This window comes from Dromaius novaehollandiae, chromosome 2 (assembly GCF_036370855.1).
Source record: "Dromaius novaehollandiae isolate bDroNov1 chromosome 2, bDroNov1.hap1, whole genome shotgun sequence".
Taxonomy (NCBI): domain Eukaryota; kingdom Metazoa; phylum Chordata; class Aves; order Casuariiformes; family Dromaiidae; genus Dromaius; species Dromaius novaehollandiae.
This window is the reverse complement of record NC_088099.1, coordinates 39,626,084-39,643,586: the sequence shown is the minus strand read 5'-3', so window position 1 is coordinate 39,643,586 and position 17,503 is coordinate 39,626,084. Positions and strand designations below refer to the sequence as shown.

Sequence of the window (17,503 nt, the reverse complement as noted above, 5' to 3'; positions counted from 1 at the left end):
TACAGCAGAATGAGAAGACTTGACTGACTTTTGTTTCTGGCCTGAAGGAGGTCAGCACTCTGTACTAACAACTTGTTACATGGCACCTTAAGGAATGAAATTTCTCATTTAGTTTGACATTCGGAGGACGCTGAGCCTGGCAATTAGAGCTTGGGAGTATGAGATGTTCAAGAAAGGCCTGATGAAATCTCCTTCCTACCACAAGAGCCTCAGAGCAAGTTCTTATCTCTTGTCCCAGGCACCTACAAACGAACAAGTGTTCAAAACTGTAGTGAAAAAGATGTCATTTTTATTTTTAAAAGTGCGCATTATTAGTTAGCCAGTGACACTATTTGCATTATGACAGCCTCAGAACCATACGAAGTGCTATTAAGAATACCTGAAGTCTTCAACACCCCAGGAGGAGAAAAAAATAAAAATAAAAAAATGCTAGCTGTCAGTTTGGCAAATCTTTGCACTTCACATGGTGCCAGTTCCACTTCCGTTCCCCACCACTCCCCACACTGGGGACCAGTCCATCTCCAGAGATGGAAGACTTTCCAACCACTCCCGACTAGGGCCACTGCCAATACGGCATGGCAGAAGTGGGAGACTTCAGAGCTGGTGGGGAGGATCCACTATTTCCTCCACAGAACGGGACAACCACACAGCATCATGCAAGAGGGAGCAAGTTTCTCAGGTGTCAGAAGTATGTTGTTAATAAATTTAGGAAACTAAGCAGGAGAGGCATATTCAAGGCACTGAGGTTACAATCTTAAAGTCTAATCAGCTGGCAACGCTTATTTGAGCCAATGCTATCACCCTGTAGTGCCCTCCTCCAGATTTTTTGTTAAACATGTATGGTTTTCATTTCACAGATATAAAACCATATCGCAAAAGTGCTGCCAATCCTTCTTTACCCCCCGCCCCCAAACCACATCCTCTTTTGGCTGTAGGACAGCTCCTCACAAGATCATCTACTGCATAACAAGCTAGCCAAATTAAGAGAAAGCCACTTAAGAGACTACACAAAGGTATGGATGCACATACATTACCTCCCCCGGGTAGCTTAGACATAACAGTTGCATGAGCTAATCCTAACAAACCCAGATATCCAAAGGAACCCAACTCCACCAAGTAAGAGTCAAAGTACCTGGAAACATAGGACAGTTTTTCCTCTTCCTTGTCTCTCATATATGCTCAGGGCATCAAATGAAGGCCCTCAATGAAGCAATTTTTCATTTTAAATTACTTTTCTTTCCTGCCAAAAGCACAATACAGTTATTTCTCCTATCACATCTATGCGATATAGAAGAACTCTTCTTTATTATTATTATTAAAGAAAAATATTGGAGGATAAAGAAGGAATCTCTCTTGAGCACAACATCTTCTAAGGAGAAAGTTTTCCATTGGCATGTTCCTCACCTGCAACAAAAAGCCTTAAAAGATGGCAAAAAGAATGAAGGAAAGCAACCTATCAGCCTAGCTGTACAAGATGGTTTTTTGTCATTGGAGAAAAGTAGTTTGATTTCTTGATTTTGTTTATTGTAGGAAACGACTTCTTTTTTTCTTCCTAGAAGCATCTATGCATACCACATTACCTGAAAATCAACCGTGAGGCTAAAGAAAAGGTTAGGAAAAGTGCATTTTGAGGGTGGAGTTCCAAGAGGCTACAGTGGGTGTGCAAAAAGACCACCAGTACAGAAAGCAGTTCTGCTGCAAGTGGAGGAGTGGTGGTTGGCCTCAGCTAAATTTCACAGCCATAGTTCAGCTATCTCTTACAGTAATTTATGGATGCAGGAGAAGAGCTGGCATGACTTCTTTTTGCAGAGAAAAGCTACCTGCTTCCCAACTCTCTACATATCTGAGTGCATCTATCATGCTACAGAGAACCTTTAACAGGAGAATTCATTCTACTGCCCTGTTTCTGGGCATTCAAGGACAGGATGAGCTCCCTACAGATCACCCTCCCCTCTGGCTTGTGATTCCAACTTTCAGACCCAAAGGCTACAGAAGTAAATGCAGTCATGTGTACAATTAAACACAAGAAATTTCAATTATAAAACCAAGGGTGCAACCTACTTAACCCCAATAGATGGGCTGAGTGCATGACTATAGGTAGTGGAGCTCTAAGATCAGGATTTCTTGTCATTTGATGCTTTAAAGTCTTTGGCTTTCCAGGAGAATCAGTTTTTATTCTTGGGAGACAAGTATGTTCGTATTCTCCCCAAAGTTCAGAAGACAGAAGCAACAAGTTCATCAAAGCAACTTTGACTGGTAGAACACGACATCTGAAACAGTTTTTCTTGGATATTTCATAAAATGTTTTTGTGGTAATGGATCTTCTGGAAAAAGATAAGCATTCTTTCTTCCTCATACACATCCCAGTTCTCTGTGAAGGTGCTCTCAGCTCACGACATTCATTACCAATGACTGCAGGCAGACTAACAAAACTCTATTCGCAATTGCTGCAGACTTGCAACACACAAGTGCAGAGGTGAGAAGGATTTAAGAATAAACAAAGCAGTGGTTTTCCAGACAGCTGGACAAGACCTAAGTTACAAATAGGCACAGAAAGGCTATCTACAAGTCCTTACTGTGATCGCACAAGGACACACGTTCATCAAAAGAGGAAAAAAAGATGTTATCAGACCACCTGGACTGTAAAAACAAAATCATGCCCATTTGACAGTACCATGAATTTCTAACTCTTAATACTCTTAATAACTAAGACATTTTTCTTAAGTCCTATTTTTTTTCTTCCAGCCTTAAAATGTTTCAGGAGTTGCCACACATTCTAATTTGACTTTCTCTGTCCTCCTAAAAGACAGGTAACAGCTCTTGGATTTTGGCAAGAGGAGACAGAAAAATTCATTAATTCAGGAATTCAGTAACACAATATGCAATTCCATTACATCCTTTTTGAGTGACTACATGAAATTAGTGCTTTAAACAGGCAAACTGGGAACCTGGACTTGCAAATAGAGTAAGTTATATAGCTGCAATATCAAGAATTGTTGCTAATGATGGATAAATATCAAATAAGAACAGTTATCCTTCTCTAAACACTGTGACTCTGTTAGCCACAGGCACCAGATGTGCGTGCACACACACACGTGTGTGTTTAACTATAAACACAGAGATACCAAGAACACAGACTGTGCTTTCCTGTATGTACTCTACTGCCAGGACATGAACGGCAAGGCAACAACCAGCTTCTTCATTTCCTACACAACTTCAAGTCCACAGTGACTGTGGATTCTGAAAAAGCAGGGAATTGGACAGTTAGTGAAACACAAACTGAATCTCATACCCTAAATTAGTTGAAGCAGTACATAATGAGACTTTGAAGTTATGCACCAGTGTGAATCACACTGTAGATGGGCCATGGAGAATGAGGTATTTCAGTCAAGCAGAAACTCTCCTGAATGAGGCTCAGGCCAAGGTGCTACATCCAAACCAATGTTTGATGAGATTCCAGCACTGCCATCTCCTAAGTTTGTGTTACTGGCCTATTCCTGAAGCAGTTGGAGAAGAGTTTGTGCTCTTGTTAAATACGCCTTGAAGTTTTGCGGGAAGAGAGGCAGAGGAAGAAATAGCACTCAGCTCACATTAACAGAGCTAAAACATATCAAATTACTCAGTTCTAATTTCCTGAAATAAGATGACTTGGGTTTAGGAATGAATGCTTGGCTATGACTGGATAGATGGGGGTTCAGGCCTGTCACTAAGCTCTGCCAATGCAAAAAAAATCCTGGATCTGTTTATTATTATTCTCTCTCCACCTGTATGAAAAGCAGTATCAGGAACATGATGGATATTCATTTCCATACATAAGATGACATCTCAAAGTTCTTTGGGAACAAGCCCTACACAAAGTCACAGCAACAGCTTGTCCCTAGAAAACAATACATGTGAAGGATCAGCCGCATATGGAAAGTCTTCTGTAAATGCCCAAAGCCTACCCACCCACCTCTTCTGACCCAAAGGAGAGCCACTTCAAAGACCATATTCCCCATGGGAGAAGGTCCATACGCCCAAAGGTATTTAAACAAAAGCTTCATAGCCCTCAGGCTCACCATAGTAGGGTCCCAGGGCACACTATAGGGTTTGTAAATACAGACTCACAGAAAGACTTGACCTAATGTTAGGTGCCAAGAGTCCCTAGATAACTGGGCGCCTGAAGCTGTGAGGAACACACCTCAACTCAGCCAAACAACAGTCCAGGCAAGGCAGTACCAGAAACTCAGATTTGCTACTGTCACCTGAGTTCTGCCTGCGCAAAGACCCATCTCTTCCATTTTTCTCCCCTCCAGTAAAACAAGTTGCCTCCATTAGCATTTTCCTGCCCTAGATCCAGAGACCTAGATCCAGGATCTGTGGGAAATAACTTATCCTGTTACTCAGGCATCTGCCCTTCTATCACCTGCAATAATTTTAAGTTCTGGCTTTTGCCTGTGAAATCAGCCAGGTCTGAACTAGAGACTACACACGTGTCTGAAGTAGGACTGTCAGCCACCAACGCCTCCCACCCCAAGCTAGGAGGGTGACCTAGCTTGGATTATTCTGACCTTATGAGTCACTGGAAATATCAGAAGAACTGCTGGAAATGTGCAGAACCAGCTTCTCTGCACAAGGTGGAGGAACACCATCTGTCAATCAGACCAGAATGAAGATTAAACTTGTTACCATGATAGAGACAAGCATCAACTGTGAAGGTTGCCAGTGCTGAAATACTTTTCCCAGTTTCAGTTTGAATAGAGACCACACAGCACTGATCATAAATCATCAGTTCAGAAGGTTTGCAAGACCTTTTATAGATCCTGGAAGATAAAGGATTGGCCAGCCTCCTTCACCATGCAGCTCCAGTAACACTGGCTTGAAAAAAACATGGGGGGGGGGGGGGGCATTCACCCACCAGCATCAGGGCCCTCTTTGTGCAAGTGCTCTGCTGCCAGGATGCCCCTTGTGCTGGCTCCATGCACACTCAGGAGATGGGGAAGAGCCACCCATGTCCAGTCCTGAGGAAAAGGCAAAATTTGCACTGACAGAAACGAGCAAGAGAGCAGCAAGATACACTTATGCTGCTGGGTCACCCTAATGCCAACAATATTTTCAGAAAGGATTTTCAGCTGTTTAAGAGAGGTATAATCACTGCCAGCTCACCAGTATTCCCAGATATACATGGGTGTCCACTTACAAACCAAAGAGCCCCAGGGCACCCAAACAGAGTTGCCAGAACAAGGAACTCTGAAACAAATAGCTGGTAGGTAAATGGACACAAAGTCTCCCTGGTATTTCTTCTTTAACATTTTCCCTAAGGCCTTCTTTCTCTGAGGCTGGTCACAGACTCTTTCCAAAATGCCTCACATCCTCTCCTGAATCCCCCTCTGCGGTTGATCTTTAGCCTTTCAAGGTTTTTTTCTAATACAGTCAGCCCTTTTCTCTTGCTCTTACTATTTCTACATACCCTGCTTCAACAGGGTCTAAAAATTGTTCTTCTAGAGAAAAATACTGGAGGAAAAAACCCCACAAGTTAACAGAAACTAACTTCATACACAAGATTTAAGAGCTCTTGGACAACATAATTATAAAACAAAAAATATGGAAACTTTATTTTCTTGGAAAACTGCACCCAAAGAAAAAGATAAGCCCATACTTTTTCTTGTTTTCCTCTCCCCATGAGGGAAGGACAGCTACTCCAAGTAACCTGAGGGGCTGACTTGCCTGAAGACCACAAAACCACCTGTTCCTTTCTAGATAGTGTCACATACAGGTAAGGAAAGGTGAGAGAGTTTCAGTAGTTCATGCATTTGCTTCAGAAGCCCTTCAGTTTGGTTCAGGAATTTTCTTGGTACCACCCTCAACTTCGAAAAGCCAAAAGTTCCCTGCTATCAGTCATCCCTTTCCTTGTGTTTGCACATTTGGTTATCGTACATCTGGACTACTTGGAACAAAGGAAAACGTTTAAAGGATTGAGAGAATAGAAGGAACAGAAGCAAGAGAGAGAGTTCAGACTGCATGGTCCTTCCAGCTGTAAAACTTTGATACTTTCACAAAATTACACTTGCTTCTTGATGGCTTTTTCCAGATGCTGCCTCTGTCCTATTTCCAGAAGCCCAGAGATCCTAGAGGGCTAAAAAAAAGTGCATCTGTGGGGGAGAATGGTGCACTAACAGAGGGACAGACAAGAATAAGACTGAAATCGTCAAATTCAACACTGTTTACGTGCATATTTGAAGCGGAAGTGAGAAAGAACCACAGCAAAAGAAACAACAAGAAAAGAAATGACAATAAAGCAAGTGAGGAACAAAAGAGCGTAGGCTTACAGTATGAATCTCTCAAGAATAGTAAAGCAGATTGCAAATTTGGAGTAAAAAGGAAAGAAAAAGTTACACCTATCATTACCACCAATGTAAATAAAGTTATATACTCCTAAAAAAAAATCTCCAGTTTCTCTTAAAATAGAAAAAAAATAAATCAAGGCAATCCATTACCACAGATGGCATTTTTACACAATACACTGAAGCAAAACTGTATTTTTTTAGTTTAGTCTGCCACTCTAATTAAAGGGGAAGAGGGTGGGTGGGAGGGAGGGATTTGTTTGTCATAAATAGAGGCACTGTTATTAACAGTAAGATAACTGGGTATAAACATATTTCCGTTGTGGTTTTCTTTGGAGCATTTTTTCTGATAAAGCTACTATTATACTGAACATAGTTTATAATACATTCATAACACCCAAGTTGTTCATTCCCACAAACAATGCTACGAGTGTGGAATTTTTCCTCATCCTTTCAGTGACATTTTCTTGGCTTCTTCCTCTGGGAAAAATATTTAGGCAACAATTTCCCTTTAGTGCAATATATATAGGCCCACTTGAGTTATTTGATAAAGTTCAGCATGCTGTGCTGCTTTTTCACTCTTCTAGTTCATGGAGAATCTCAGACTTAACTTTTTAGATGTTACTGTTGAGTAAAAGAGAGGGCAAAGTCAGTCATGTCAGAGTTTGTAACACTCTGCCATCCACTTGTTAGAGTTAATTTTGAAAATTCATCTTCCAATGAAGAGACCACAACCAGAAACAGAAGAGTGATAAAAAAAAAAAAAGTCACCTTCCCTGTACAATTAAGCTGCCTTTTCTGGAGTAGCAGAGCATCTTCTCTTTGTAGAATAACACTGGAGCTTTCAGTTAGGGCAAAGTATTGTGTGCTCCATAACAAAATGCTCATTTATGACTACTAAGCAATGCTGGATCTGAATAAGAGCCCACTGGGCCTTTTCATGTATTTCTTAAGAGAGTAACATGGCAGGTAAATCTCAGCTTTCTGCAGATCAATCCACATAATTTAAATCTTATCTATTCAGCAGTATGGTATTTCAATAGGACTTGCACATTTATAAAACTACATTGAAATAAATGTTTTTGGTAGATATAGATCCCTGCTTTATGACTACAGATCCCTTTTTTTCCCCCCTTCCAGATCAGCAGGAATACAATTGCAGACTAGTATTTTATTACTTGCAAACTTTTAGTAATTGTTAACTCCATTTTACATTCCATTTCTTTGTGTAATAATTCAGAATCTCTAGAAAATACGATCTAATACTTTCCCCAACAGCAGCATTGTACAGATTAATATCACCATCCGCTAACACAATCTGAGACTTCCCTTACCCCAAATGGTGGATATGAAGCAGCAGCAGCAGCTGAGGCAACGCTCACTGCGGGAGGTGGTATTCCTGAAGAAGAAGGTGGGAACAGACCCAAGGCATTCAGATTTAATCCAGGAATTAAATGTGCTTGAAGCTGCAATGGAAGAAGAGTTATTTAAGCTTTAAAATTCAGGTCATTAAGCCTAATCAAAATCCTAGTTGGCATAGCCTATTAGAGCCTTTCGAAAAGATGTTAGTATATTATTTCAAAAAAAAAAAAAAAAAACTTTTAAATCTTCATTCTTGCAAGGACTCAAATTCAGATGTATTCCCTAGACATAGACCAATGACATTAAAAACATGGCTTAGAAGGAAAGGCAGCTAGGAATTGCTCCCTACAACTTAATTAAGTGAAATGTATGACAAGCCTGATGGTAAAAAAAATCCAGGCAACAGTGCAACCTTTAGGTTTCACATTCAGAGTGAACAAAATTACCAGAGATAATTGTCATTTTGGCTTTGTACTTAAAACCACCAAACACCCCGTAGAGGCAGAAAAACCTCACTCACAAGCCCTGATTTTTCACGTATCCCATACTATCACCCATTCTTCCCTTCCATATCCTTCGCCTTCTGTATCAGCAAAAGCTAAAGGGAGAAGATCCCACCAGTGTTTGCTGGGAAACCATCAGCTGTAAAGTTGTGCGTCCCCTGGCTCACTGCCCTGAGTGAAGCAGCAGCACTATGTACCAGGAACCACGCGTTATCAGTGAGTGACCCAGGACTTTTCAGTCTCATTTTTCACCTTGCCAAATTATTGCCAAGTAACATGACTATACTTTAAAAACACTTCAGTTAGAGACAGGCATCATGTCAGGCTATCAAGATAAGCCAATTATGAGTCGGGAAAAAAACAAAAACAAAAAAAACACTACTTCAAGAATCTTGACAACAAACTAAAGCTGAAATCCATCTAGTAGCAGAGGTAGTTGTTTACCACACCTTTGCCAAACAGCAGAGCAGCCTCAAGCTCAGCCCGTGTCCTTACTCACTATACTGTAGCAAAAAAATGCTCCCTAGGCTCTCAAACACTACGTACTCATGTGCAGTTTGTGTCCCGCTTACAGGATGGGAGGGAGGGAAAAGGTGGGGAGAATATTCCCTCCAGCCGGTAGGGAAGCCATAAGGAATAGTCATTTCTGGAAAACCAGAGACTACAGTAAACTAAAGTTTTCCAGCCTGATTCTAGAGCATAACATTTACTTATATAGATATACACACAAAAAAAGCTTTTCATAGCCTATCAAAAATCTCAGTCATTTCCCAATATGAGCTCATAATACTTCAAACTGATGAGGTGTGTTGCTTTTACTATATAATTTGCAATCATCTCTGAATAACTGAATGTCTTTATCATCTATATCAAGAAAAGCCTTAATATACCTTTCTTAAATTAAAAAACTGAAAGCAGGAGAGATCCTCCTTCTGTATGTTACGCTTTTAACATCAAGAGACTAGGAATCACTGCTTTAAGAAACTTATACAAACTGCAGCACATAAGCCACAATTATATATAAACACACATTCCTTTCAGGTTTCTGCAACAAGAAAAAGTGAAATCCTCATTCATTTCCTCAATCTAAATCAATTTCTCAGTTCCTCTGCTCAAAACAAAACAGAGGAAGCCTTCATTAAAACAAAATTGAATTAAAAAGTAATAAAAATAAAGCCCACACCCAAACCCCAGGAATGACTACAAGAGGCAACCTCAGTTGCCACAAGGAAATTACGGCTGAATATCACGAAAGAAATTTTTGCAACGAGAGCAGTCAGACACAGCTCAGGCTGCCTGGAGAGGCTGTGGACTTTCTGCCCTTGGTGATGTTCAAGCCTGAAGGGAACAAGGCACTGAACAGCCCCATCTAACTTTGAAATTAGCCCTGTTTTTAGCAAGCCCCTCAGTGGGCCAGATGATGTCCAAAGCTCCCCTAGATCCAAGTTATTCCAATTCTAATTTCCAAAAAGGGACCATGCCGTAAGACCACTCACATTCATAGCAGCAATATCATTTTCATAGGATTCCCTGATTTTCTTCATAATTTCTTCCTCAGCCTTGGCACAAGTTTCAATACTGCCTTTAACTGTAATGGTCCGTTCTGGATTATAGAGTGTCAAGTCCTGCAATCTACAGATAAAACAAAAGTGCATTAACAAGCAGTAGATGTTAGTCTAGGTTTATCAGTTGAGTGTGATGACATCTGAATATGCCGAGTTTGCCCTCCAGAGAGCGTAAGATCAGTTTACAACAGGGCTCAAACATAGTTCTCAGAGAATCTGGAGAAACTCTTCCCTCGCAGCAAACTCAACAGAAACCACCATACCGAGGTTCGGCATCAAATGGTGGAGATGCGCTTAGATGCAACGCATGAACAAATACCTTTCAAAACGGAAAATACAACACACCGCTAGACCATGGGCTGCAAAGCAGTACCAGCGCTCGTCAGCTTTGCGCTCCAAACTAGCCCTGCTAACACAGGGCATCAGATAATTTGCACATTCCAGAGCAAGGGACTGCAAGAAGATTTCTTTCCCTGGAAACACCAGGGGATTCCTGAAGGAAGGAAGGGAAAACCCAACCCTTGGTGACACTGCAGAAGAGCCTCCAAATCCTCACAATGGGAAAATCAAAAGCTGTGTGCAATTCAACATTTGCTGTGAAACACTAGTAACTGCTTATAGAAAATGAAAGGGTTACAGCATTAAAATCTAGTGCTTCCTTAAATAACAAATGCTGACCTACTATGATAAGATGTAATATACTGACTGGGGAACCATGACATATTCATATACTGAGAAAAGGTGAGTTGAGGAAGGAAGAAAAAACCCTAAAAAATAAAAACAGTGCAGAATGGAAGAGAAGCGAGGAAGCCTATGACAGACAAGAAGGGGAGAGAAAGAAGCATGCAAGTTTCTTTCTCTTTGCACAGCGGAAAGCATGGCAACCTGCACGTCTCAGTCAGGCAGCAGCAAGCATGAAATGCATCCACAAAGCAATCGTTAAGTTTCCAGTGTGCGAGCACTGAGGTACTACATCAGGAAGGAAAGTGGTGGAAATCACCCCAAATAAGAGAGGAAACAGCTTCCCAAATCAGCTGCCTTACTTTAACTTTATGGGCAAGCTTACCAAAAGCCTAAATGAAGAGATCAGGAGAAAGACTAATCAGACAAAACAGAATCAGCGGGCATATATGCTTTATGTACTAGCTACTGATTAAATGAGGCAACTCCATGGAGCTATCTTAGACACAGCATCAGAAGCGACATCTTTAGTCCAAGATTTTAAATGTACATAAACCATAAACTTGCTAAACTAAAGTTTGCTCTGCAAGTGCTTACAGGCAATGTGTTATTTGTGTCATTAACAATAAAGTTAAGTTTGCTTCATGGAATGAAGACCATTATCCCATTTACCCTGTAAATATTTTTTCTTCCCTTTAAGGCATACCGTCAACAGTCTGTATACTGTTCGCATACAAAATATTTATGCCAATGCATTTAAGTGATCAGGCTGATCTTACAAAACTTTTTATTGAAACATACTTGCCATCTGGGTGCTTTTTCCCCTAATTGATCCACTTCTCTCCTTCCAACTAATTCTATAAACATTTACATACCTTCAAGAAGCCCTCCATTTCTTTCACCTGATTCTGGATTTACTCTTTTTGAAGGATCTCATTCAGTCTTAGCCTCCTGGCCTTCATTTGAGCTATCTTCTGTGCCAGGTATGGTTTTCGTCTCCTGCATTTAATCCCATCTCTTCATACACTGTCTTCCAAACTCGCTCCTTTCCCTAGTGCCTATATAAACCTTATTCTCCTCCTCCTAGCTAAAGCCTAAGGCGAGGCTCCTCTCAAACACTTGGAAGTTTATGCAGAGCATTACTCAAAATACAAGGTTTTCTGAAGATATTACTCCAAGGTAAAGCTACTAGTAACGGCCAAGCTTCTCCAGAGCTGTTTGGTCTAATCCATGATTTTCCCCACCCCCTTCAATTTGCAGAGACCAACATTTTCCAGTAAAGGTGAAAACTTCTGCTTAATCTCGGCTAAATTTGAACAGGTCTCAGGCATCTTTGCAAACCCACAGACCAAGAGCTTTTGTTTTGAAGCAGAAGACTAGTCAACATATCCCAGTTTGACTGCTAGAGGCCAACAGAGAAATGGACAGAATGACCACCAAAATACTCTTTTCAGTATTCAGTTTTTTATTTCCCTCCCTCTTGCTCAAAAGTCTAACTTACACAAGAAACTAAACACCACTAGTTTCACTCATTTTCACGTATAGCTCAGAATCGATCCAGGCTTATAATTTAAAACATTCTTCCTTGTGTAGAATATAATACCTTAAAAACAACAAACATTTAAAATACAGTCTAACATATGTTTCACATAGCCCATGTTGTTTTTGGGCTCACTCTTGACTGCCTGACTCTTCTTTGCCATGAAGACTCACCACTTGCAATAAATTTACCTGAACTTCAGTAACAGTTTAATCTACAATATGGAAGAGGCACTCAAAGATTGTTATCACAACCTTCAAAACTCACATAATATTTTTATAAGAACTGTATATCTGAATGCACTATAGTGGCATTGCTGCCATTTCAGACCAGAATATTAGGCCACCAAACACTTACGGAGATATTGTGATTTTAGTATCCGTGTCCTGCTCGATTTTCTTCAGGTTTCTTCCTTCTTTGCCAATAAGTCGACCAACAAAATTGTTATGTGCCAATATCTTCAAGGGAATTTCTTCTGTACTGTAATGAAAGTTATGCCCAGTCAGACTGCTGGAGACCAGAGTACAAATTCTTATGCAAGTTACAGATAAATTCCATTTGCCTATAAATGTCCACCACTCCCATTCACTTGCACCTGTTTAAACTAGATGCAGAATGAGTCCAAGTGCGACGCATATTTCAGTACTATCATCTAAAGTTTCATCATAAAATACCTGCTAAATAAAAGCCAGACTGAAGTAGCAAAAGCTGTTGGTAAGGAAGCAATACACCTTAGACCTTCTAGGGAGAGCTCACAGCTTGTTATGTTCACTCCAGTTAAAAGCTACTAGTTGCTCAAGAGACTTCAGTATTTGCTCCAGTTCTCCTCAACATCACAGCCAGTCAATGGCTGGAAATGCAGAGGGGTATTGGGGCTAATTAAGCAAGTACATGGTCACTAAAAGAAAAAAAGTCTCGGTTCTTGCACGTGGTTAAATATGGCTAATAGCAACAGAGAAAAGATTCACTTCGTAACAGACTTTAAAGATTACATCTTTAAATGCAGTCAACAAGAATTCAGAATTTTGAATCCCTTCACAATAAAATGCCTTTTACTTACAATTTAGTATCTTGAGCTTCCTTTTGCATGATCTCCATAATAATTTTACAAGCTGTTGAGCAGCCTTCAGGAGTTGAATGGATCGTAATTGGTTTCTCAGCAGCACCTGCATTTTCTTTACGATGAATATCAATTCTTCAAAGACAGAAAAACACTAGCTGTAGCCATGTATTGTACAGTAATTCTTGCATATTTCCAAGTCTAATAAAAATAACCTATTTTGAACTAATGACAACTACATTTAAGCGGTTTCAGTTCATGATGTACAAAATTATTTAAGAGTTACCTAAATATTATTTTATTTCACTAAGAATTTACCCCATCCTGATTTTACCAGCTAAAACCCATCTTTGTGGACACTGGGATATCCTTTTTTCACCAAAGTCCCATCAAGACATTTAGAGGAGACACTGGACAGTCTCCAATAAGCCACCGAAGACAACATTTCAAGCTTTCCCAGTATTCTAGCAGTTTATCACCAGCCCCATCACTCCACTAATAACTAATACGCTAATGACGACTGTTCAGGTAGAGTACAATTGGAGCCTTGTCCCACCTTGTCTTTTTTAATGACCTCAGTAGCAGAGTTTCTTAGCACTTCATTAGCAGGTAGCATAGTAGTACTTGCATTCATCATCCAAATCATTTCCTATGCTTCTTAAGCCTAAAATTTCTCCTGGCATTCCCTTTCTGCTAGCTCTGCTCTCCATCATGCTAAAACTACCAGCCTTGAGCTACACCCTAGCTTACGAAGCTCCAGAAATTTAATGAGATTAATCATGGCATGCAGCAAGACAATACCTTGGGTATTATTTGTACCCTCCCAATAACTGCAAGTCACACACTTCTCACTGATGCTTTTTCCTTTCTCCTCTCTACCAATCATAGCTGTTTCCAAATGTTAACAGCTATCTTTGCTGCTCTTCAATAAATCCCTTTAATTTTCCAGTTCTTTCTGATATTGAAAATTCATTTTGTTTCGTGATGCAGCACTTGGTAGGAAGCCCAAGGCAACCTTTGGTGCAGAGAGGAAGGAGATCACATTTTTCATCCCCCAATACAACAAAGACACCATTCCTGAAGTCACAGATCTGTAGAGTCAGCAACCTGCAATTGTTCCTGCTCTATTCAGCCTTCTTTTAGGAGATGAGAGCTTTCCACGTGCCAAGCTTCCAGGTCTTTTATAGGCCATGAATTAGAAGCTTTAGGTATCACCTGAAAGTTGATTCCCTATAGGTAAACAACAACTGAGTCTTGTCAGGACACAACAAATCTCTTAAATCAGTGCCATTAAATACAGCAAATACTCTCCTGGGTTACAATATGCTAACAACACTTAGCAGCTTGCTTTTTGCCTCCTGTGCATTTCCTTTATCCACATTTTGGTGCGGTCTGCAACTCAATACCAATGAACTTATTCACCAGAAATATGTAGGGGTGAGGTGCAACGAGCAGCAAGGGGAGATACAGAAGTTTGTTTTTGTCCCCGCCAGCTGAAAACATTTATAAATCCTAATAATGCTCTGAATTAAACTAAAGCTAGAACAAGCACCTAAAGACTTGGATATGTCACCACTCTGACTGCATGCGTTCCACAGACCGGTATACTACAGCCCTTCCAGTTTCACTTTTTGTGCCTAGAATCTTATTAGTACATCTATAACTGAACCCTCTCTGGCATCAGGTACTACACTGCTTGCCATCCCAGTACAGAAAGCAGCGCTGTACACACAGGTTGGAACGCAACATGGAGCACGGACACATGGTCTCCAAAAGTGACACTTCCATGGAAGCGGAAGCAGCTTTCCAAAGGCCATTTTTGTGACAGCATTATGGGAGGATTTCTCCCCACAATCAAGATCATTTTACCAGCAAAATTTTCTGAAGGGCCCTGGTTTAAATAACTATTCCAGATTAAGGGGGCAGGGAACAAAACCCACACACCACCACAACTGTCTCGTCGTCTCCTAGCAAACTATGCTTGCACAGTTTACCCCAAGTGGAAAAACTGTGCTTTGTTGTATTTGTAAGGTTGAGCTTCCTTCAAAAAACATCAAGATGAAAAAACAAACAAACCAAAACAAACCAAAGGAAAAAAATCATACAAGACAGCTGACAAATCAGATACAGTTGAAGCTATTTTTACATTCCTAAAGCAAGATGTTTCCCAGTGGTGGGGGTTCATCTAGCAAAAAAACAGTGTTATTCAGTGGTTTATAAATACATTCTTACCCCATAAAAGAAGGGCAGAGATTTTGCCTTTCCCTTTACGTGGAAGACAGGGGCACAACATTAGAGGTTACAGTGACAGTTTTGTAGAATAACCTACTTGGACTGCGTCTGCTTTGTAATATTTCTGATTGTCGCTCCTTCTTTCCCAATGATGGCTCCTACGAACTGCGTGGGAACCAGCATCCGCAGAGGAACGTCCGACTGGGGCTTCTGCCTTGTGCTCGCTCCAGGTGACCCTTGTCTGGGAGGACCCCTCTGTCCGAATCCACGTCTTCCCTGGGGATGCTGCTGCGGAGGTTGCTGGGCTGCCATTTCATCAGGGATATATGCAACTTTCAAGGAATAGTTTTCAAGCTGAAACCCGTTCAGTTTTTCTATTGCTCTGTATTTACAGAGTGAAGGGAGGAGGAGAGAAAAAGAAAGAAAGAAAAAAAAAAAAAACCAGTTACACGTGGGATCTTAGGAAATGAAAAAAAATCATTCAGGTGTAGACTTCTACTCTTCCTAAATTTTATGACAACGCTGAAAACTTATTCCTAGATGAAAAGTTACATTCAATTTTTTTAAATCAAGATTTAGATTACACAGCTTTTTATTTTCTTTTTTTAAAATGCTTTTTGTTAAATTCACCATATTAGGACTGCAAGTTAGCTCTTGCTTGCTCTGAGCTTCTCTGCACTTAAAAGGTTTTGCCAGTGCAACCCTATCAGCAAAACCTGCAGGAGACACAGCTTATATCCTCAAAAGCATTCTTCTGCTGATTTAATTTAAATCACTTTCCCAAACAGAATTAAAGCTGAACCAGAGGGAAAACTTTTTTAGCTGGTATCACAGCACCTACCTTCAGGTTTTTGCCAGCACAGCTTTGGGCTGGAGTTCTCATAATAAGTGATATAGCTGTGACAGAAAGAGGTATGAGACACAGTTCATGCTTCACTCTTTGCAGGAAATAAAGTGCTTCAAGTCAACCGGTGGCACTGGAAACACCACTTAGCGTGGCGCTGAAACACCTTACAACTCACCAGCTAGTCGTGTTCTAAGCACGTTTAAAGTTAACCAGCAAGTTAAACCTTTGGAGTGGCTTTGCAGAACACGCAGACAGCACGATACCAAACACATGTTCAGCATGACGTTAAACATGAGATAAATCCACTCAGACATCTGCTACGTTCAAGAAGAGGCCCTTGTCTACAGCAAGCTCTGAGGTTGTATTTCTTCTGGATTAGTTGGCAAACTGTTGTTGCTTCCTCAAAGGGACAAGGCTTAAATGCTGAAGATCAAGCACAGTCTGACATGCGCGTTTCTTGTACGCAGATTAACCCTAGTGACTGAAAACACCTCCAGTCACATAGTTTCTGGACAGCACTCATAAAAAAGTGCCCCCCTCGTACTGTTGAGGATATGATGATGTTCCCAACAGGAGAAAGGATGAAGGGGAAAGACTCTGGAAGGGGCAGTTTAAACTAACCAAGGTGCTTCCAAGTCAACCAGACCTGCCGGTCTCCTCCTTTTTAGGAAGGGAACAGAAGGGGGCAGTATAAAATGACAGATTTCTGAAGTGCAGAAGAACTTGCTGTCACAACAGAATAGAGTCAATAAAGATCCAGGAAATACTGGAGTAACTAAATTACATGCAGCATGCTGGTAAGGTATTAGTATGAACTTACATCTTTGAGAAAGACATTCGGATTTTCATTAAAAATTGCATTATTTAGATAGCCAACAATGTGATATTTTGACATTGTTGAAACACACATTGATTTGGGGCGATTTAGTAATGCCAGGCTTAGACTTGGACCAAAGTTAACAGCGATTTTGTTTAAAGACAAAATTTCAATCAAAAATGCTAGTGGGAGGGAGGGGATTTCCATCTCATGTTAAAGAACCTGCCAATATTTTCTTTAAAAGGTCTAATAACCCTATGCTTTGGAGCGAGGTCTTTCAAATTCAGGCTCTTAATCCAGTCCCTCTGCTCACATGCATTTGCATGTAGTTATAGCCGGTTTATCAACCACTGCCCTCAGCAAGAGCTTCGTGCCTGCCTCTACTGCAGCGATAACGGATGGTGCTTGCCAGCCTCCTAAATTTTCATGGGTAGCCAGTAAAAAAGTAATACTCATCTCTTAGGTGTCCCATTTGAAAAATCAGGCCTCTGGGTCTCAAACAGCTGTTGCAACTGAGCAGTAGCTTTACATGCAAGAAGTGGTATACAGTACTAAGCCTCAGCCATAATAAAG

At 40.6% G+C, this 17,503-nt stretch overlaps 1 protein-coding gene across 2 annotated transcripts in view; it reads right to left on the bottom strand.

The window, feature by feature from the left end:
* IGF2BP3 (insulin like growth factor 2 mRNA binding protein 3) overlaps positions 1 to 17,503 on the bottom strand; it is a 120,495-nt gene that overhangs the window by 22,613 nt on the left and 80,379 nt on the right. For both annotated transcript variants that reach the window (XM_064506314.1, XM_064506315.1), the window contains 5 exons: positions 15,364 to 15,648; positions 13,035 to 13,169; positions 12,332 to 12,454; positions 9,685 to 9,820; positions 7,658 to 7,789 (listed from right to left, as the gene is read on the bottom strand). In XM_064506314.1, coding sequence (XP_064362384.1) covers positions 7,658 to 7,789; positions 9,685 to 9,820; positions 12,332 to 12,454; positions 13,035 to 13,169; positions 15,364 to 15,648 — 811 coding nt within the window. The remainder of the gene's footprint in view (positions 1 to 7,657; positions 7,790 to 9,684; positions 9,821 to 12,331; positions 12,455 to 13,034; positions 13,170 to 15,363; positions 15,649 to 17,503) is intronic.